The sequence below is a fragment of the Hemiscyllium ocellatum genome, chromosome 10 (assembly GCF_020745735.1).
Source record: "Hemiscyllium ocellatum isolate sHemOce1 chromosome 10, sHemOce1.pat.X.cur, whole genome shotgun sequence".
Taxonomy (NCBI): domain Eukaryota; kingdom Metazoa; phylum Chordata; class Chondrichthyes; order Orectolobiformes; family Hemiscylliidae; genus Hemiscyllium; species Hemiscyllium ocellatum.
The window spans coordinates 96,492,670-96,515,177 of NC_083410.1; the positions used below are offsets into that span (position 1 = coordinate 96,492,670).

At 47.3% G+C, this 22,508-nt stretch overlaps 2 protein-coding genes across 2 annotated transcripts in view; both read right to left on the minus strand.

Annotated features, from left to right (window-relative positions):
- Window positions 1-1,828: 1,828 nt before the first annotated feature.
- Window positions 1,829-11,232, minus strand: LOC132819586 (nesprin-1-like). Its single transcript, XM_060831157.1, has 5 exons — window positions 10,984-11,232; window positions 7,786-7,884; window positions 6,251-6,438; window positions 4,005-4,128; window positions 1,829-1,963 (listed from the first exon to the last, which is right to left on the minus strand). Exons 1-5 carry the CDS (start codon window positions 11,230-11,232, stop codon window positions 1,829-1,831), a joined length of 795 nt encoding a protein of 264 aa, XP_060687140.1.
- Window positions 11,233-11,809: 577 nt separating this feature from the next.
- Window positions 11,810-22,508, minus strand: part of LOC132819587 (nesprin-1-like) — a 182,456-nt gene continuing 171,757 nt past the window's right edge. Inside the window, exons 27-31 of the mRNA XM_060831158.1 lie at window positions 19,188-19,355; window positions 15,858-16,034; window positions 15,174-15,308; window positions 13,480-13,650; window positions 11,810-11,959 (exon numbers count right to left, since the gene is read on the minus strand). Of these exons, the coding sequence (XP_060687141.1) occupies window positions 11,810-11,959; window positions 13,480-13,650; window positions 15,174-15,308; window positions 15,858-16,034; window positions 19,188-19,355 (801 nt within the window). The remainder of the gene's footprint in view (window positions 11,960-13,479; window positions 13,651-15,173; window positions 15,309-15,857; window positions 16,035-19,187; window positions 19,356-22,508) is intronic.

Sequence of the window (22,508 nt, forward strand, 5' to 3'; positions counted from 1 at the left end):
TACCCTATGGTCCCATTACCCCCATGGTCCCATTACCCTCATGGTCCCATTACCTCACGGTCCCACCATCCCCATGGTCCAGCGAGTACAGTAATGATCAAGTTCTCTTTTGAAAGTCTCAGGAGAATTTGTTTCCAGTCCCTAACCACTTGCTGAACAAGAACATTTTTCCTCATGTCCCCTATGCTTCTTATTTCCAGTCGCCTTAAATCTATGACTTCTGCCTCTTGACCCTCTGCCAACAGGAATGGTTTCTCTCTGTCTCCTCTGTCCACAGCTCTTTTGACTCCCACTATCAAATCTCCTCGTCTCACTGCAGAATGGCCTCAGCAACTCCAATCTAGCCATGCAGTTGGCATTCCTCATTCCTGGAACCGTCTTCCTCATTCCTGGAACCGTCTTCCTCATATTGTTCTCCACTCTCAGTAATACTGTCATATCCTTCCTAAAATGTGCTGTGCAAAGCGAGACACGGTACTCCAGCAGAAGCAAAATCAATGATCTATACAGATTTCAAATTAATTTATTGATTTCATTCACTCGTGACTCGGCCCAGGGTTTATTGCCTGTCCCTAGTTGCCCTTGAGAAGGTGGTGGTGAGCTGGCTTCTTGAAACCCTGGAGTCCACCTGCCATAGGTCAATCCACAATCCTGGAATTCCCTCCCTAAGGGTGTCGCGTGTCTATCTACAGCACATGGACTGCAACGATTCAAGATGGCAGCTCACCACCACCATCTCAAGGGCAATTAGGGATGGGCAAAAAAAATGTTGGCACAGCCAGCAACGCCCACAGTGAATACTTTTGTAATATATCATCGTTAAAAAGAAATCCAGCATGGCCCTCCAAAAAAATCACCGATCTAAAAATAGAAGTGCAGAAACACACAATTAATCTCACCGTTTCTTGACAGCGTGGGACAGAGTCTGCCACCTCTTGTCCAGCTGTTGTAAGTTTGACTTCATCGCCTTCACATTCTCTTCTGAGGTGGTTGGGTACAAAGCCTTGCCTTGTGTGACGATACTCCTGTGGACCGACTCCTGGGACATTACCTCAGACTGCAGCTCCTGTGGGGACAGGGAGAAATCAGTACACAGGACAGATGTGGGGTCACGGGTCTTTGAAAGTGGAGTCGCAGGGAGACAGGATAGTGAAGAAGGCATTTGGTGCACTTCCTTTGACAGTGCACTGAGTGTAGCCAATAGGAGATCATGTTGCGGCTGCACAGACGCTGGTTAGGCCACCTTGGAATACTGTGTGCAATTCTGGTCTCCCTGCTATAGGAAGGATGTTGTGAAACTTGAAAGGGTTCAGAAAAGATTGACAAGGATGCTGCCAGGGTTGGAGGGTTTGAGCTATAGGGAGAGGCTGAACAGGCTGGGGCTGTTTTCCCTGGAGCGTCGGAGGCTGAGGGGTGGCTTTCTAGAGATTTCTAAAATCATGAGAGGCATGGATAGGGTAAATAATCAAGTCTTTTCCCTGGGATACGGGGGTCCAAAACTAGACAGCATAGTTTTAAGATGAGAATGGCAAGATTTAAAGGGGACCTATGGGGCAACTTTTGCACACAGAGGGTGATGCATGTATGGACTGAGCTGCCAGAGGAAGTGGTGGAGGCTGGTACAATTGCAACATTTAAAAGGCATCTGGATGGGTATATGAATAGGAAGGGTTTAGAGGGATATGGGCCAAATATTGGCAAATGGGACTAGATTAGGTTAGGGTATGGACAGAATGGTCTGTTTCTGTACTGTACAGTTAGATGACTCTTTGAAGACCTGTCAGACCTTCTTAACTGTCGCCACGGAAACAAAGAGTCAGGGATGAGCTTATTCAGAACATTCCATGGCATTTGAATTATTCACTACAGTTATCAGAAACTCAAATTTGATATATGTACTGCTAATGAACTCATTTCGGGAGCTGTATCGGCCAGGAACAATGATGAGGACGATGGCTTCAACCTTATTTATGTTAATCCAAAAATAGGGCAACCCATTCAGAGTCAGAAGGCTGAAGACTCCCTCCTCAGTCTAAACCTGGCTGACCACATAGTCTTACACTATTGGAGGTATATCTAACACTTAAGCCATTAAACCGAGCCCTGGCCCTACCCCTGTACTCTCAGATGGATGTAAACGATCTCGTGATCCTATCAGAATAAGAGAGGAGGCTGTCTCCCAGTGTCTTGGCATATTCCTCCCTCAATGTCACATATTGTCTTGTCATCATCCCAATGCTGCTTTGGTTCGAGTCTCAATGTTTGTGCTGACTAACTGCACTGTTTCTCATGTTACAACAGCGATTATGCTCCAAAGGTATACCAGTAGCTCAGTGGTCAGCACTACTGCCTCCCAGCACCAGGGTCCCAGGTTCGCTTCCAGCCTTGGGTGACTATCTGTGTGGAGTTTGCACATTCTCCCTGTGTCTGTGCGGGTTTCCTCCCACAGTCCAAAGATGTGCAGGTTAGGGTGGGTTGGCCACGTTAAATTGCCCCGAGTGTTAGGTGCACTAGTCAGAGGGGACTGGGGTGGGTTACTCTTCAGAGGGTTGGTGTGGACTTGTTGGGCTGAAGGGTCTGCTTTCACACTGTAGGGAATCTAATCAGCTGCAATTGGTTTTGAAGTGCAAAAGGAGCCCTATAAATAAATTACTTTCTTAGATTTCCCTTTCTAACCAATTAGATAGTTCCCTCTGCTGCTCTGCTTAGGCCACCAAGGGACATCATCAGAATCTCATTACAGTGATGATGTTGTGCCTTAAAGAGGTTATCTTGTTTTTTTTTAAGTTTTAAGACTGAGGTGTTGAGCTGTCTAGTTGGAAACAGCTTGTGAAGCCTCAGTTTTTTTTAATAAGGTTTGAACAATAGAAGCAGCCTGAGTGGGTGTGGTCATGCTCTAGCCGGATCTTTAGCTTTCAGCAGAAGCTTTTGGGGTTGTGAGAAAGTGCCACATCTCTCTTTGCTACGACTGAAGGCTGGCGTTTTCTCTCTCTCAGAACTGTCTTTTGATGTTCTTTCCTCCTGGATTAGCCATGATGTGGAGGTGTCGGTGTTGGACTGAGGCAAACAAAGTTAAAAATCACACAACGCCAGGTTTATAGTCCGACAGGTTTATTTGGAACTACAAGCTTTCAGAGCACTGTTCCTTCATCAAGTAGCTAGTGGGGCAGGATCGTAGGACACAGAATTTATAGCAAAAGATCAAAGTGTCGTATAACTGATGCGATGTATTGAACAAACGTAGATTGCTGTTAAGTCTTTAATCACTGAGAATGGGTTGCAGGCTTTGATTCATTAATATGTACATTCATTAATATGTACATATTAATACGTAGCAGCAGCCTGAAAGCTTGTACTTCCAAATAAACCTGTCGGACTATAACCTGGTGTTGTGTGATCTTTTAGCTCCTGGATTAGAGAATTGCACGTGAGACCATCTGTATCTGAATTTACCTTTTGCCAAGGATGTATTTATGGGATGTTACTATATTTGAACAGTTAATTAGTAATAATGACTGCATCTGTTATTCTGTTCAGTTTTCCAGTGAAGTTATTCCAATTCCTTCTTTCTTTCGTTGTATTTTAACTATAGTGAATGTTTTGCTGGTAATTTGACCAGTTGAATTGCAACACCTGACATTTACCTTTAAGTTAACAGAAAGTTAGGATTTAGACCATCCTCTGAACTTTGACAGGGTTTGGTCTAGTCCATAACATCGCAATTGACACAAAAGCAGCGAAGCATTCCGAAACATAATGACAATGGTTCCTCACCAAGGCAATAAACCGTGATCAAAATCTGCAAGTTCAGAGAAGGGTCTTATGCTTTGTGAAGGGCGATAGTTAATTGTGTAGATACAGTGGGCAGCACTGCATAAGGGTTCTGAATACAAGCGCTCACTCAAGCTGCATTGTGGCTTCCCATTGAGATCTTGATCGTACAATCCCCGGGTCTCTGCACACCGATTGCTTCGTAAACACTTGCAGCTACATACAGAACATACCTTCAGAGCGTGCACTTCATTTTGCAGCTTGGCTTGGTCAGAAGGGAGGTAGGGAGACCAGGAGCTTGTGATTGTCTCATGCCTTTCAAGCCAGGAGACAAAACTGGACAGGTCCTTCTCATACCTGATTCCAACAAAACCCAAGTATTACAAAGCAAGGAACAGCAAAGTACATAGCCCCAGACCTCGAGATTGCAACTGTAAATTCAACAAAGGTGAACAAATCCCCTTTACAACTGCAGACCCTTCCTGCTAGATGGAGCCATTTGGTCCACCAGGTTTATGCCAAGTGCCACACCTCCCCTCTCTCCCCAAAGCCCTGGAAACTTTTCTACGTCAAGTTTTCTTTTAGCCAATTTTGCTTAAAGAATTACAATCGAACCTGTCTCATCAAGCAACACACGATATTCATTGTGTAACGTGCATGTACACTGCAGTGCTCTCAATCAGTGTATCTCAATGAAAAGCAGAGAGCATGTGAATGGGTGTTCTTAAGATCAATTGGATGAAGGTGAGAGTTCGGTCTTCCTCTGAAGAAAGAACACCGTGAGATTTCTTTGGTCTCATGAGAGTTTGGCAGAACTCTCAACAATATTCAAAATATCTCATTATGTCACGGTATCAAACAGCAAAGACCAAGTAGATCCAACCCACTATTTGTGTCTTTGCTAACCCTTTGAAAGGCTTAAATACTTTGTCCTGTTTTTAATTCCTTTTGCTCAAACTCCTGTACACATTTCCTTTCCGGCATTTCTCCAGCGCCCTTTCAGAGAAGTGGTTATCAAACTTGCTCCCAATATCCTTCCATGCAGAGCTGGGTAAAACAAGGATTCTATTCACTGCTCCACCCCTCCCCCATTAATTCTTTGGGAAATTGCCTTAAATCGATGTCCTCTGACTATTGACACCCCCCATCCCGCACCCAACCCCGCCAGTGGGACAAGTTTCCCTAAATCTAGCCAATCAAAACTCTTCAAGATTTGGACAATTATCGGCAAGGCCTTCAGGAGCAGAAGGGAATGTCTCAAAGGTCTCAAACTGTCAGCTGGGCCACATGATGATAGAACAGCCAGCAGCCAGCTGGTGTGTGTGTGTGTGTGTGCCGTGTGGCTGTGAGTGTGTGTGTATATGTGTGTGTGTGGGCTGTGTGTGTGTGGCTGTGAGTGTGTGTGTGTGGCTGTGTATGTATGTGTTGTGTATGTATGTGTTGTGTGTGTGTGATGTGTGTATGGGGGTGTGAAAGAGAGAGAGTGAGTATGGGGGTGGTTGGGTGCGTGTGTGTGTCAGACAGAGAGAGAGAAAATGTGTAGATGAGATATATATGTGTATGAACACTGTGTTTAGAGGTGTGTGTAGGTTGGGTAGGTGTGCATGGATGTATGAGAGGTGTGTGCATGTAAGAGTTATGTATGTGAGAAAGGTGTGTGTCTATGAGAGGTGTGTGTGTATTTGTGTAAAATGTGTGTGTGAGAGAGGTGTGTGCGTGAGTCTATGTTTACGAGGTGTGTATGTGTAAGATGGGTGTGTGAGAAGTGTGTGTGCATGTGTGAGAGTGTGTGTGTGGGAAAGAGAGAGGTGTGTGTGGATGTGAGAGGTATGTGTGAATGTGAGAGGTGTGTATGAGTGGTGTGTGTGTGCATGTGAGTGTGTACATGAGCGAGAGGTGGATGAATGTGAGAGGTGTGTGTGAGGTGTGTGTGAGAGAGAGGTGTGTGTGTTTGTGTGTAACGTGTGTGTGTGAGCAGTGTATGTGTGAAACTGTGTGTGTGTGTAAGAGGTGTGTGTGAGGTGTGTGTTTGTGTGTCTGTGTAAAAGGTGTATATGTGTGAGAGGTGTGTGCATATGTATAAGAGGTGTATATGTGTGAGAGGATGTGCATATATATAAGAGGAGTATATGTGTGAGAGGTATGTGCCTATGTATAAGAGGTATATATGTGTGAAAGGTGTGTGCATATATATAAGAGGAGTATATGTGTGAGAGGTATGTGCCTATGTATAAGAGGTATATATGTGTGAAAGGTGTGTGCATATATATAAGAGGTGGAAATGTGTGAGAGGTGTATATGTGTGAGAGGTGTGTGCATATGTATAAGAAGTGTATATGCACGAGGTGTGTGTGTGTAAGAAATGTTTGAGTGTGAGAGATATATGTTGGTGTTTGTGTGCGTGTGTGAGAGATCTGTTAGTCATTCTCCACAAAAGCTCTAACAATGGCATGGATGAGAATTTGACGGCGTTACTCACTTCTGCCAGAGCAACAACAGGTCTTCCAGCACCACCTGTACTTGCTGGGCCTGATCTTGCACCCTCTCGTACTTCTGCTGCAGAGCGTTCAGTTCCTGAGCAGCTTCGTCCTTGTTGCTGACTCTGCGGACAGTTGTTGAGAGCGACGCCATTGGGGTCTTTATCTGCTCAATGGTCTGACAGAACTCCTGCAGCAGAGCAGAGCAGGGGGAAAACTCACTTCCAACAAAAAAACAACAACACCTTCCATGGATTGTGCATTGTCCATGGACATTTTCATCTACAGAATTCAGATCACAATTGCTGTTGTGCAACAGAAATATAACAGAATATAAAATCAGACGGAATTTTTACAAGTGGAAGGATTTGAAAGAAAGTAAAGCACTGTAGAAATGAAAATAATTGAAAATTCCACTCCATGACCACATTATATCAGCGGTGGAATTTAAAATCCTCCCAACTCCATTAGCCACGATACAGGAGAGTGCAGGTGCAGGTCAAACACAGAGAGAGCCAAAATGAAAATTAGTCAATAGAAAAAGAGCTTGAACAGGCCTTTATATTTTGTAATGCAGCAGCCATATCTTTTATTCATGCACAAAGGCAGGTTTTAAATGGGATAGCAACGTCTGGAAGGACTGTTACATTATTCAAGTGCGGAAGGAGATTCTGAATAAAAGTGCTGCATTTTAAAAATGCGGTATCAAAGGATTTGGTTTGTGTACACTCAGCCGGATTAGAAATATTCCATGAAGTACAATTGAGAAAATATAATTAATGTCTAATGTTTTTGGTTTCTGGTATAAAAGAAACACATCCCATAACGGTATGGATAATAAGGCACTGCTCTTTCACTTAACACGCAGAGACTTGTGGCAGCTTAAGGGGGCAGCTTAAGGGGGCAGCTTAAGGGGGCAGCTCACCGACCACCGTCTCCAGGGCAATCAGGGCTAGACAATAAAAACTCATCTAGCCAGTGATGGCCCCATCGCTGTAGATCAACAATAAAACTTATTATTGCTGGATCCGTGAATTATATATATTTGGGGCAATGTAGTGGCTCACTACTGCCTCACAGTACCAGGGACCCAGGTTCAATTCCAGCCTCAGGTGACTGTCTGTGTGGAGTTTGCATGTTGTCTGTGTGGGTTTCCTCCCACAGTCCAAAGTTGGGTGGGTTGGCGATGGGAAATGTAGGGCTAGTGTAAAGTGGTCAGTCTGGGTGTGTTGCTCTCCAGAGGGTTGGTATGACTCAATGGGCCTGTTTCCACACTGTAGGAATTCCATGACCAACGTGCAGGCTTAGTGGATTAGCCATGGGGAATGCAGAATTATGGGAACAGGGTGAAACTGGGTGGGATGCTGATCAAGGGGCTTGATGGGCCAAATGGCCCACTTCCACATTGCAGGGATTCTATATAGAACTTTGCGTAAGCTCTTGCAAGCCTCCTTCCAAATTATTTTGTCACAAGAACTGGAATCCCTCACTTTGGTGTCTCAGCCATTCCCCCCAAGCCAACCATGCCCCTCCATACCTGGTGTGCCTGTATCAGCCGATTAGCTTCCTCTGCAGAGGAGCATTTGTTGCTTCTCCCCATCAAGGTGGCCTCTATGTCCATCAGTGACTGCTGAACCTGCAAACAGTGGGGAAAAAGAACAAAGGAAGTAAATACAAGATCGCCTGATTCAATAAAGCAAAAGTTTAAGGATTGATTTAAAGAAGACGAAGATTTTTCACATGCCTTCACTTTGCAGTAGAGTTTGGCATCTAAAGCTTGTCTGTGTGTGTAGGTGTGTGTGTGGGTGTGTGATAAGGTGGGGGGGGGGTTGTGGGTGTTTGTGGAAGGGGGCTGTGGGTGTGTGTGTCTGTATGTATGTGTGATATGTGTGGGTGTGTGTGTGGGGGGGGGGCGGGTGTGTGTCTGTATGTGTGTGTGGTGTGTGTGTGTCTGTGTGTGTGGGTGTGTGTGTGTGTCTGTCTCTGTGTGTGTGGAGGGGGGATTGTGGGTGTGCGGGTGTGTGGGTGTGTGTGGTGTGTGTGTATGGGTATGTGTGTGGTGTGTGTGCGTGCGTGTGGTATGGGTGTGTATAGTGTGTGTGTGTCTGTGTGTGTGGTGTGTGTGCGTCTGTGTGTGTGGTGTGTGTGGGTGTGTGTGCGTGTCTGTCTGTCTGTGTGTGTGGAGGGGAGTTATGGGTGTGTGGGTGTGTGTGGTGCGTGTGGGTGTGTATGTGTGGTGTGTGTGTCTGTGTGTGTGTGTGGTGTGGGTGTGTATGATGTGTGTGTGTTGTGCGTGTGTCTGTGTGTGTGTGGTGTGTGTGCGTGTGTGAGTGTGGTGTTATGTATGTGTATGAGTGTGTGTATGTGTATATGAGTGTGGTGTTATGTGTGTGTGTGGGTGTGTGTGCGTGTCTGTCTGTCTGTGTGTGTGGAGGGGGGTTGTGGGTGTGTGGGTGTGTGTGGTGCGTGTGGGTGTGTGTGTGTGTGGTGTGTGTGTCTGTGTGTGTGCGTGTGGTATGTGTGTGTGTCTGTGGTGTGGGTGTGTATGATGTGTGTGTGTTGTGCGTGTGTCTGTGTGTGTGTGGTGTGTGTGCGTGTGTGAGTGTGGTGTTATGTATGTGTATGAGTGTGTGTGTGTATATGAGTGTGGTGTTATGTGTGTGTATGAGTGCGTGTGTGTGTGTGTGTGTGTGTGTATATGAATGTTGTGTTATGTATGTGTATGAGAGTGTGTGTGTGTGTGTGTGTGTTGTGTGTGTGTAATGCATTGTTGGTGACCATCAGGTGCAGGAGCAGAAATAGACCATTCAGCCCATCCAGTCTGCTCCGCCATTTAATAAGGTCATGGCCTGTCCTGATAATCTTCAACTCCACTGCCCTGCCTTTGGCCCACACCCTTTGATTCCCTTACTGATTAAAAACCTGCCGATCTCAACCATGGAAACAGCTTCAGCAGCTCTCTGTGATGTAGAATTCCACAGATTCCCTACCATCTAACAGAAGAAATTCCTCCTCATCTCTGCATTAAATGTGTGACTCCTCATTCTAAGATGATATCCTCTGGTGTTAGAATTTCCCACGCAGGGAAACAATTTCTCAGCATCTACTCTGCAAGATCCCGGAAGCACAATTCAATTAAGGTCACCACTCATTCTTCCACATTCGAGCGAGTACAACTACTCAATCTACTCAACCTCTCCTCATAAGACAGCCCCTCCATTCCTGGTATCAGCGTATCAATTTTTTTAACAAGCAAAAATTCTGTTTGCTTTTCCATCTTTTTGGAAGGGTATTAGGCTCAGAATCAGTGTGGAAGCATGCAGATGTTGGGGATCAGAGTCGAGAGTGTGGTGCTGGAAAAGCATAGCAGGTCAGGATCTTGATGAAGGGCTTATACCCGAAACGTCCTGCTCCTCAGATGCTGCCTGACCTAGCTGTGTTTCTCCAGCACCACACTCCTGACAGTTGGCCCAGCGAGTCCACACCGACACCTCCTCCCCCACCCCACCACGAAGACCATTTCATCCAGACACACTCCCTACCCTTACCCGGGAACCGTGCATTTCCCATGGCTAATCCAACTTTCTTCTTAAGATTCTGTACCTAGGTACTTTTACCTAAGATGGCACTTTGTGTGGCAACATTACACACTTTTCCCTGTCCTCCTGTACATTTGTACTTGAGTACACGTGACAATAAAATAAATCAAATCAAAAATATAAATCAAATCAAAACCTAGCCTGCACATCCCTGGAAATGACAGTATGGCCAATTCACTCTAACCTGCACATCTAAGAACACAATGGGCAATTTAACATGGCCAATCCACCTAACCTGCACATCCCTGAACACTATGGGCAACGTAGCATGGCCAATCCACCCTAACCTGCACATCCCTGAACACTGGGCAATTTAGCATGTACAATCCACCCTAACCTGCACATCCCTGAACACTATGGGACAATTTAGCATGGCCAATCCATCTAACCTGCACATCACTGGGCATTATAGGACAACTTAGCATGGACAATCTCCCCTAACCTGCACATCCCTGAACACTATGGGACAATTTTGCATGGACAATCCACCCTAACCTGCACATCCCTGAACACTATGAGACAATTTAGCATGGCCAATCCATCTAACCTGCATATCCCTGGGCACTATGGGACAATTAAGCATGGACAATCTACCCTAACCTGCACATCCCTGGGCACTATGGGACAATTTTGCATGGACAATCTACCCTAACCTGCATAGCCCTGGGCACTATGGGACAATTTTGCATGGACAATCCACCCTAACCTGCACATCCCTGGGCACTATGGGACAATTTAGCATGGCCAATCCACCCTAACCTGCACATCCCTGGGCACTATGGGACAATTTAGCACAGCCAATCCATCTAACCTGCACATCCCTGAACACTATGGGACAATTTAGCATGGCCAATCCACCCTAACCTGCACATCTTTTGGACTCTGAGAGGAAACCGGAGCATCTGGAGGAAACCCTCTCAGACACAGAGTGAATGTGCAAACCCCACACAGACAGTGGCCCGAGGGTGGAATCAAACCTGGGTTCCTGGTGCTGTAAGGCATCAGTGAGCCAACGTGCCGTCCAAAGGCACTGCCCTCTCCAAAGCTAAAGACACTCAACATCCAGCAGCAACACACAAAGCTTCACTCACGGCTCGAACTCACAACCTGACCGAGTGACCCTGAAGCGTCAGTACCTTTTTGAGGGCCTTATCGTGTTTTTGGTGCAGGGAGACTTGGTTCTGCAGTTCGCTGCCCAGCTCCTGGCTGCGTTGATGGAGATCTTCCCACTGCCTGGATATTTGGGTCAACCGGGCCTTGACACGAGCGATCTCGCCGGAGGTGACAAACTGGGCCAGTTTCTGCGACTCCTCTTCCAAGCTCTTCATCTCTTTTGACTTCGAGACCACGGCATCCACAAGAAGCTGTGCGTCGAGAACAAACATTAGATCGTTGTTTGTCACCTTGGAAGAGAAACTATAATTTGCTGCCTCTCCTGTCTCATCTGGTTAGGGTTCAAAGTTATAAGGTCATACTGTCATACTCTTTATCACAGTCAGAATGTCTCCTACTTTGTCCTATTTTGTGAGGTTTTACTACATTACAGTTGTGATAAAGGTTATGTGGTTGATATATATTAATATCTTTTTTTCAGTTATTATATAGCATGGAAACAGACCAACTCATCCATACGGACCAAATATCCTAAACTAATCTAGTCCCACTTGCCAGCAGTTGGCTCATATCCCTCCAAACCCTTCCTATTCATATACCCATTCAAGTGCCTTTTAAATGTTATATTTGTACCAGCCCCCACCATGTCCTCTGGCAGCCCATTCCATACACGTACCACCCTCTGTGAGAAAAAGATGCCCCTTAGGTCCCTTTTAAATCTGTCTCTTCTCACCTTTGACCTATGCCCTCTAGTTCTGGACTCCCCCACTCCGGGGAAGTGAACCTTGCGTAGTTACCCCATCCATGCCCCTCATGATTTTACATGTTGCTGCAATTAAGATTGGTACCTTAATTTTGGAAAGCTTTTCCTCCAATGGGCTGGACCAGTCCTCCACCTCTTTCAGCTCCTTCTGTTTTCCCACCATCCAGTGGCCCAGTGACTCGAAGCTCGCTGATAAGCTCGCCCACAGAGCCCTGATCTCTTCCAGATGTTTCACACTGCAGCAGAAGAAGGAAGGCTGTCAGTGAAATCAGGCTCAAACAAGTAAAATAAATCAGCTTGTTGGTTCTTCAGATCTCGCCTCACCAGGGTGTTCAGTAGTCACATGGAAGAATTATTGGAGAAGTGGAGGTATGGAAATGTGTGAAAGGTCGCCACTGAGTACGACAAATCCCCCAGTTAGTTATTATACAAGTAGATATCAGTTGATTCGTACACTGGCTCTCAGCCCCTGACTAGATTGATTTAACAATTTTCCCTCCAATGTTATTTCCCCTTCAGGATCCCTCCGAACACAGCAATGAGCTACAATCCTATAATCTCCATGGAACACTGTCCCTGGCAAGTGTCCCTTCGCCATCCAGGGTCTGAGCTCTAGAATTCCCTCACTCACGCCATCCCTCTCTTTTCCTTAAAAATGCTCCTTAAGACACTCTTTATCACAGTTGGAATATCTCCTTTCTTTGTCTTGCTTTGTGACGTTTTACTACGTTACAGTTGTGATAAAAGGGTATGTGATTTATGTGTAGTAGCATCTATTTTTTTGAATTTAGACTTTAAACTAGTGGGTATTAATCTACTTTTTTGAAGAGATTAAATAATTAACTAGGTCAGTCTTTCCAGAACCATGATGTTAAATTGTATGTGCCTCCTGGAGTGTTAATGGACATTTGTTTATACTATGGGGTTTTACAACAGGAGAGAGAAAACACTGAAAGACATTAGTTTATTTTTGGAGGTAAAATAATCAAAGATTGATCATAGCTTTAAAAATAACCCAGATATGCTGTGTATGTGTGTATGTGTCTGTGTGTGTGTGTGTTTGTGTGTGTATGTGTCTGTGTGTGTCTGTGTGTGTGTGTGTGTGTGTGTGTCTGTGTGTGTGTGTGTGTGTGTGTGTGTCCGTGTGTATGTGTGTGTGTGTCTGTGCGTGTGTCTCTGTGTGTGTGTCTCTGTGTCTGTGTGTGTGTGTGTATGTGTGTGTGTGTGTGTGTGTATGTGTGTGTGTGTGTCCGTGTGTGTGTGTGCATGTGTGTGTGCATGCGCGCGTGCGTGCGCATCTGTGTGTTTGTCTGTGTGTGCATGAGAGAGACAGTGTGGCCAACAAATTAAAATGGCAGAACTCATTGAAGTCAATGGGCTAAAAAGCTAATCCTTATAATAGACAACAGAAAGTTTATTATTCTAAGATTCAGGCACCCTGTGAATTTGGCCTTTTATTCTCACTGCCACATTTGACAAAATGTATTCCCCGAGATTAACTTCACTACTACTAGAGGGAGAGATTTACGAAAAAAACTGTATTTTTTACACACTTGGGCCACAAAACTGGGAGCTAGTGACTAAGTGGAGCAGAGACGATGTTAACAATTAGGAATAGGTTCATTGGGTGGATGGAAGAGAAGGGGAATGAAGGGATATGGGATTGGTAAGGGAACATGTGACAAAGAGGAGTGGAGGACTGGTTGAGCTGGATAACTGAAGCATTAACATAATGAGAATTAACAATTAAACAAACGATCACGTACTGGCTTTGCAGGTTTGCCTGGACGTTTCCAGTCTTGTCTCTCAGCATTCTGGACTGTTGCTGCAGGGACTGTTTACTGTTGGGACCCACTTTCAGGTTTTCCAATGTCTGTAAGAGACCCGCAGCCTGAGCTGCCTTATCTTCACTGTCTCTGCAAAAGGCCTGCATGTACAAACAATCAACAGGGATGGGAAGCACTCACAGAATCCTATTGGATCCACACCAGCCCTCCAAGAAGGATCCCACACTCTAAGCCTGGAATCCCACAGTTCCCATGGCCAATCCACCCTAACCTGCACATCTTTGGTCTGTGGGAGGAAGCCCATGCACATACAAGAAGAGTGTGCAAACTCCACACAGACAATCACCCAAGGCTGGGATTGAACCCGGGTCCCTGGCACTGTGAGGCGGCAGTGCTCACCATTCAGCCACCGTGCCACGCAACATAGCTGTGCAACAGAAAATATCCCAAGGTATCACTGAAATCCTTATAATTTCCCATTGCCAGGAAAAAGGAATTGAGTTGGGAGTGTATCATTTTGAAGTTATTTGCATAGATATTTAGGGCTGGATCAATCGATTTCTGTACCTCTACAGTTACTGAGGTGGGGACTGGGTGGCACAGGGGTAGCGTCTACTGGATAGTAATCCTGATGCTCAAATCCCACTCTGCCAGCTGGAGGAATTGACAATTCGGGTCGTGCAAAGTGGAAATGACAGCTCTGCTCGGCAACGGTGAGCCCTGTGAAAGGGCCACTGGCTGTTTTTATTTCAAAATCCTTTTGGACTCACTCGTATCCTCTCCGGGTGATTCTGTTATAGCGGGTGTTTCATCAACGTAAACTCGCCGTAACACAATCGGCAAACTGGGGACGCTGTTTCTAAGGCATGAACTTTGGAAACGTGTGCTGGCTGTAACACGATTTACAACGCCATCACTTGAAGCTCTGTTTCTAAAGCGCAATTTTTCTATAACGTGGGGTTGGATAAGAAAGCAACCATCACATCATAGAAGAACTACCTGTCCCGTCATTTGGTAGTGCAGATCATAGTATCCCAACAGTGTGGAAACAGGCCCTTCGGCCCAACAAGTCCAGACCAACCCTCCAAGCAGTAACCCACCCAGACCCATTCCCCCCACCTTATATTTGCCACCTGACTAATGGACCTAGCCTACACATCCCTGAAAACTATGGGCAGTTTAGCACAGCTAATTCACCAAACTTGCACATCTTTGGACTGTGGGAGGAAACCAGAGTACCCAGAGGAAACCCACACACAGACACAGGGAAAATGTGCAAACTCTACACAGCGTGTGCCCAAGGCTGGAATCGAACCCGGGTCTCTGGCACTGTGAGGCAGCAGTGCTAACCACTGTGCCACCCTACCTTGAGTATTACTGGAAAAGTAAATCTTTTGTTGAAGTTTTGACAAAACGGATCTTTTCTCAGCAACACAAATATCCTTTCGAGGAGGAAAGCTGCCATTCTGACCTGCTGCGGCCTACCCAGGCCTCCAAACCCGCAGTAGTGCGCGAGTGGCTCCTAACCGCCCTCAGAAATGGCCCAGCAAGCCACTCAGCTCAAGGGTAACAGGACAACAAGTCTGAGCCAGCCAATAGCACTCACAGCCCATGAGGGAATTAATAAAGGACGGCACCGATTTCTCCCCCTGCAAACGCCCACCTTGGCTTGCTCCAGCTCTGAGCTGAGGCTCTCCAGGCTGCTGAACGAGTGATCCGTGCCCATTCCGGCTCGGCTCAGGAATTCCGTCAGCTCCGCCTTCTCGTCTTCGAAACGCTGCCATTGGTTTAGCGTCTCCTTCGGCACAAGGCAAAAGGAGCAGGTCAACTCTCGCGCCCACCACCCTGCCGCGTCATCCCGCCACGGCACTGCCATCTCTCCCATTGGCAAGCACCATCGACAATCACCGGGCAAGCCGAGCCTCCTTCCTGGGCGCAGCAGCACCACTCTCAGTGCCAACTCCCATAACTGGGGCTGGGCATCACTGCGGGCCAGTAGCCCAGAGGGCAGAAAGGTCCTCGCTATGGGAATGGTTCAGGAGCGGCGTCTTCAGCCGACAGCGCCTTGCCTCCTGATTCCCCCCGGAAGCCCCCAACTGCAAGGCTCGAGGTGGGAGTGTGGCGGATGAGGGCATGAAGCTGCCATGTTTCTCAATGAGATACCGCCCTCCATGGCAACTCCCTCGACCACTGGCACACCGTGGTCGCATCGGACCATCCCTGGGGTCTCTCAAACCCACCACCCCCCCCAGGGACAAGGGGAAGTAAATGCATGGGACCCTCACTCCACACCCCCCAACACCCACCAGCTCCCGGTTTGCAGCACCACCCCAGGACCGCTCCTTACCTCTAGCTCTCTCTGCTGTTCATCTGCCGCTCTCTCGGTCTCCTGGAGGGCCACCTCCTGGCTCTGCAGCTCCCCTCGGGAGGACGTAGAGAGCTCAGCAGCCGCATGTAACTCCCTCCCGCGGGCCAGGAGCTGCTGGGCCTCCCGCCTCCTCGCCGCAAGCCGTTTCGCTTGTTGCTGCAGATTCAACAACGCATTTAGATAGCGCCGTCAGCACCTCGGAACGCTTCGACAACCTCGGGAACCGGGTCAAGCCCAGGCCTCGCTGGGAGTTTCGAGCACGTCCAGATGGGAGGCAGGACGGTCCAGAGCCCAGGACCAGGAGGACTGAAGCATGGACGGCCATGTAGGGACAAGGGTGTGGAGTTTGGACAAGCTTTCGTAGTTCAGGGAACACAGGCATGTCGGAGTTTCGCGCAAACTCAAACAGGGAGGGACGGGGTGAGGACAAGATTATCAAAGGACTTGGAAACAAGGCAGAGAATGTTAAACAAGGAAGCAATAATGCTGGGCCCGGAGGTCGGGTAGGGCAGCGTGTGCAGGAGCGATGGGTGAGCACGTTTCACTGAGGGTCAGTGGAGGTTCAGATGAGCTGAAAATTACAGAGGGTGAAAGACTGGACACCAGCAGGGTGGGGTTGAGAGCAGTCACGTTTGGAGGTTGGAGGAACATGGATGGGAGTTTCTATTTGCAGCTGGGCTGAGCCAGGGTGGAGACTGACATTATTTAAACATAGGCGTTTGTTTTTCGGGAATAAGCAGAGTAACAGACAGTTGCGAGGCATTTGCAAGATGACACGCCTGGTTCATTACAGCATGGCAGCTGTCATGAATGAGACTCAAACACCAAAGCAAAGGGCTTCAGGCTCATTCATCGCTAAATGCCGAGGTTTATCGGTAATTCCAAAGACTATACATTCCGTTTCCACTGTAGAAACACACATCTCCCGTCAGTGTTGCTTTAGTTGATTGCAGCTTCACTTCTGAATCTGAATGTTCGAGCATCATGTTCTGCGTGAGCAGGCGTATTAAAGTGTGTGTGGAGCGGTACTGAGGGAGTGCTGCACTGTCAGAGGGTCAGTACAGAGGGAGTGCTGCTCTGTCAGAGGGTCAGTGCTGAGGGAGTGCTGCACTGTCAGAGGGTCAGTGCTGAGGGAGTGCTGCACTGTCAGAGGGTCAGTACTGAGGGAGTGCCGCACTGTCGGAGGGTCAGTACTGAGGGAGTGCTGCACTGTCAGAGGGTCAGTACAGAGGGAGTGCTGCACTGTCAGAGGGTCAGTGCTGAGGGAGTGCCGCACTGTCGGAGGGTCAGTACTGAGGGAGTGCTGCACTGTCAGAGGGTCAGTGCTGAGGGAGTGCTGCACTGTCAGAGGGTCAGTACTGAGGGAGTGCCGCACTGTCGGAGGGTTAGTACTGAGGGAGTGCTGCACTGTCAGAGGGTCAGTACTGAGGGAGTGTTGCACTGTCAAAGGGTCAGTACTGAGGGAGTGTTGCACTGTTGGAGGGTCAGTGCTGAGGGAGTGCTGCACTGTCAGAGGGCAGTACTGAGGGAGTGCCGCACTGTTAGAGGGTCAGTACAGAGGGAGTGTTGCACTGTTAGAGGGTCAGTGCTGAGGGAGCGCTGCACTGTCAGAGACTTAGTACTGAGGAAATGTGGCACTGTCAGAGGGTCAGTACAGAGGGAGTGTTGCACTGCAGGAGGGTCAGTGCTCAGGGAGTGACGCACTGTCAGAGAGTTAGTACTGAGGAAATGTCATACTGCTGGAGGGTTGGTAGTCAGGGAGTGCTGCACTGTCAGAGGGTCAGTACTGAGGGAGTGTCGCACTGTCAGGGGTCAGTACTAAGGGAGTGTTGCACTGTAGGAGGGTCAGTGCTGAGGGAGTGCCACACTGTCAGAGGGTCAGTACAGAGGGAGTGCCGCACTGTCAGAGGGTCAGCACAGAGGGAGTGCTGCACTGTCAGAGGGTCAGTGCTGAGGGAGTGCTGCACTGTCAGAGGGTCAGTACTGAGGGAGTGCTGCACTGTCAGAGGGTCAGTACTGTGGGAGTGCCGCATTGTCGGATGGTCAGTACTGAAGGAGTGCCGCACTGTCGGAGGGTCAATGCTGAGGGAGTGCCGCACTGTTGGAGGGTCAATACTGAGGGAGTGCCACACTGTCAGAGAGGAAGTACTAGGGAGCATCACACAGTCGGAGGGTCAGCACTGAGAGAGTGCTACGCTGTTGGAGGGTCAGTACTGAGGGAGTGCTGCACTGTTGGAGGGTCAGTATTGACGGAGTACTGCACTGTCAGAGGGTCAGTACTGAGGGAGTGCTGCACTGTCAGAGGGTCATACTGAAGGAGTGCTGCGTTGTCAGAGGGTCAGAACTGAGGGGGTGCTGCACTGTCAGAGGATTAGTACAGACGGAATGCCGCATTGTCAGAGGGCCAGTACTGAGGGAGTGCAGCACTGTCACAGGGTCAGTACTGAAGGAGTGTCACACAGTTGGTGGATCAGTACTGAGAGAATGCTGCACTGTCACAGGGTCAGTACTGAAGGAATGTCACACAGTTGGTGGGTCAGTACTGAGGGAGTGCAGCACTATTGCAGGGGCAGTACCGACTCATAGAGTCATACAACACAGAAACCAACGCTTCACTCCCACCAGTCCATGCTGACCATAATCCCAAACTAAACCTGACCCACCTGCCTGCGCTTGGCCCATATACCTCCAAACATTTCTTATTCATGGACTTATCCAAATGTCTTTTAAATATCGTAACTGTACCTGCATCCACTCGTTCCTTGCCTGATGAAGGAGCAGCCCTCTGAAAGCTTGTGATTTCAAATAAACCTGTTGGACTATAACTTGGTGTCGTGTGTGACCTCTGACTTTGTCCACCCCCAGTCCGTCATAAAACAAAAGTTACCCCTCATGTCCATTTCAACACTTTCTCCTCTCACCTTAAAAGTATGCCCCCTAGTTTTGAACTCCCCCACCCTAGGAAAAAGACACCTGCCATTCACCTTATCTATACCTGTCATGATTTTATAAACCTCAATAAGGTCTCCCCGCCACTGCAGTGATCAAACTACCTGCCTTTTCAATCTATTTTTATATCTCAAACCCTCCAATCCTGGAAACATGCTGCTAAAGCTTTCCTGAAACCGCTCCAGTTTAATAATATCCTTCCCATAAAATGGCGACCAGAACTGTACTTATTACGAAATCTTTAACTTCTGAGATGATCTCAGGGTCTCCAGCGTGCTAAACCCTTCCCCCAGTGGCTCTTGGTGGTAGGGTCCTTCAGGAAAATATTCAGACATCTCTTTGCAGAGACTGGCTCAGTACCTGGTAATGCAGGTGGAGATCCCTGGCTTCTTGAAGATCCTTGGAATCCATCAGCCGCTCCCCTTCTGCCTGCAGTTGCTGCTGGGAGTCAGTGAGCTGTTTCAAGATGCTCTTGATCTCGTCTGTGTGCTGGATGCATTCGCCCACACTGGACAACAGCTTATTGCACTGAGGGGAAGGTGATCGAGTTAGTTTTGAGTGAGATACAAGAGAAGAGACAGCGAGGAGTGCAGATGCTGGAGATTAGAGTCGAGAGTGGGGTGCTGGAAAAGCACAGCAAGTCAGGCAAGATCCCAGAGGCAGGAGAGTCGACGTTTCGGGCTTTCGATGAAGGGCTTTTGCCTGAAATGTGGACTCTCCTGCTCCTGGGATGCTGCCTGACCTGCTGTGCTTTTCCAGCATTCCATTCTCTCAACTGAGATACCAAGACAGCGAGGTGGTGCTACACGCATGTGAAACTGTATGAAGTGTCAAACCAAACTGCCTTCAGACGCTGCCATATTTTAAACATATTTCAAAAATTAAATATACCTTTTTAAAAAGGTGCATTATTAATTTGTCGTGCGAGTGCTGTACTTCCAAGCAGCTCGCGTTCAGTTACAGTTTGACCCACGTCATTAGAAAGTGGGACTTTTCAAAGCACAAATGCAAATAAGAATAGAAGAACTAGGAGTAGGAGGAGTAGGCCATAAAACCCTTCGAGTCTGCTCTGCTATACAATAAGATCATGGCTGATCTATTCCTTAATAATATCCTTCCTATAAAATGGCGACCAGAACTGTATTTATTACAAAATCGTTAACTTGTGAGATGTAGACTCAGTGAGATCTCTAACGTGTAGACTCAGTTCCACTTACCTGCGCTCTCACAGTATCCCTTAATTCCTTTATTGTTCAAAAAAAAACTATCTTAGCTTTAAAACTGTTTACTGAAGCAGTGTCAACCAATTCACTGGGCAAGGAATTCCACAGATTTACAACCCTCTGGGTGAAGATCTTCTTGTTCAATTCAGTCCTCAGTCTGCTCCCCCTAATCCAGAGGCTGTGCCCTCTTGTCCTAGTTTCACCCAGCAGAGGAAACATCCTCTCTAATTCTATCTTATCTATTTCCTTCATAATTTTATATGTTCCTTTAAGATTCCCCCTTCATTCCTCTGAATTCCAATGTATATAATCCCAGTCTACTCAGTCTCTCTTCATAAACCAACCCCCTCAACTCCAGAATCAACCCAGTGAACCCCCTCTGCACCCCCTCTCCAGTGACAGTCCATCGTCCCTCAAGGAAGGAGACCAAAACTGCACACAATACTCCAGGAGTGGCCTCACCAGCATAACCTCCCTGCTTTTAAACTCAATCCTTTTTGTTATGAAGACATGGAAGCACTATCCTTTTCAGAGAATTGAAAAGCTAGCAAGGACGTGGAGAAACACAGAGAGTACTGGAAAATTTAATACATAACAGTGGATTGAAACAACTAGCTAAGAGCTGTGTTGCTGGGATACAAAAACAAATTTGAATGTGGCCAATCCGTTTAAATTATGCCCCAAGCTGCCAAAATCCAATTGAATGTGAAAAAAAATAACCTTTTGACAACACTAAATTAATGAAATGATCTGTGTTTTGGGGTATAAATATCAGACATTTTGAACAGTTCCCAAGAGCAGCAAAGAGGAGCTGACTCCAACAACCAGAGAGAGAAAGGCCTGCTTTCTTAAAGGGACCTTTATTTATCAAAGAGATGTGAAGCAGAGGCCCTAAGAAGAGAAGACAGAGGAACGTCTACAGGGGACACTCGGCAAAGCTGATAGGTGTTGAAACACAGGTAAAGACAAGGGCTGCAGATGCTGGAAACCAGACTCTAGCTTAGAGTGGTGCTGGAAAAGCACAGCAGGTCAGGCATCATCTGAGGAGCAGGAGCAGGAGGTAGAGCCAGATCCCTGGCTTTTTGAAGATCCCTGGAATCCATCAGGCGCTCCCCTTCTGCGTGCAGTTGCTGCTGGGAGTCAGTAAGCTTTTCCAGCACCACTCTAATCTAGACTGAGGTGTTGAAACATGATTATGTTTCTTTTGTAAATCATACTCGTGATTTTTATTGGGCCAGTATTGTAGAAGGGGAGCTAGAAGACAGGCTTAAGAGAAAGGTGCTGTAAATAATTGTTAGTTAATATTCTCTGTTAGACCTAAAGTTCTTGAATTTTTTTACTTTAAATAGTGGGATAGTTTTTGTCTCTGGAATTTTAACAGATTATATCACGGGGTGAATCTTATCTGTGTTGCTGGTCTACGTTAGCAGAGGGGTTTACCCCATATCATAACACTTCAGTAATGAAGGACAAAATTCCACTTGCCTTCCTAATTGCTATAATCCCTACAGGGTGGAAACAGACCATTCGGCCCATTGAGTCCACACTGACTCTCCGAAGGGCATCCCACCCAGACCCACCCTACCCATGTAACCCTGCATTTCTCACAGCTAATCCACACACCTTCCTGAAATCATTCAATGGTTTGGTCTCGGCCAGGTTCCGTGACAGAGACTTCCACAGGCTCAGCATTCGGTTTTGTATATTCACCACGCTGCTATTTTCAGGATGAGTCAGAGCCCCTCTTTCAGCTTCCACCGAGGCAGGTATGACGACAACTTTTATCTGAGGGGAATCCCCAAAGTAAGGCGACGAGGTGACCTCTCTCACAGGATGCTGTGCCATCTCTGCGTGCAGTGCCTAGCTGGAAAATGTGATGCAGCAGCAGAAATAATGGAGCTTTGTGCCTGCTGGGTATGACTGCGTTATCCATTTGGGTGCCAAGGGTTCAACGTACAGTTCTAAGCCATTGTGCAGCTGTGATTAAGGTAAAAAGATGTGCATATTTCTGCTCAGTGTTGAGATGAATTGGTGCATTCTGCTGAACAGGAAGCACCAAAATCTGGATATTTTCTGTTCAACTTTTTATTAACCATTTGGGACAGCACGGTGGCTCAGTGGGAAGCACTGCTACCTCATGGCACAGGTTCAATTCCAACCTTGGGTGACTTCCTGTGTCGAGTTTACCCATCCTCCCCATGTCTGTGTGGGGTTCCACTGGGTGCTCCCACTGTCCAAAGATGTGTAGGTTAGGTGGGTTGCGAGAGTGGTGCTGGAAAAGCGCAGCATCTGAAGAGCAGGAGAATCAACATTTTGGACAAATGCCCTTTATTAGGAATGAGGCGTGGAGCCGAGGGGGTGGGTGTGGGGCTGAGGGAAGGTAGCTGAAAGTGCAATAGGTGGGTGGGGGTTATAGTGATAGGTCATTTCCCCTCATCCCCACCTTACCCCAGTCCCA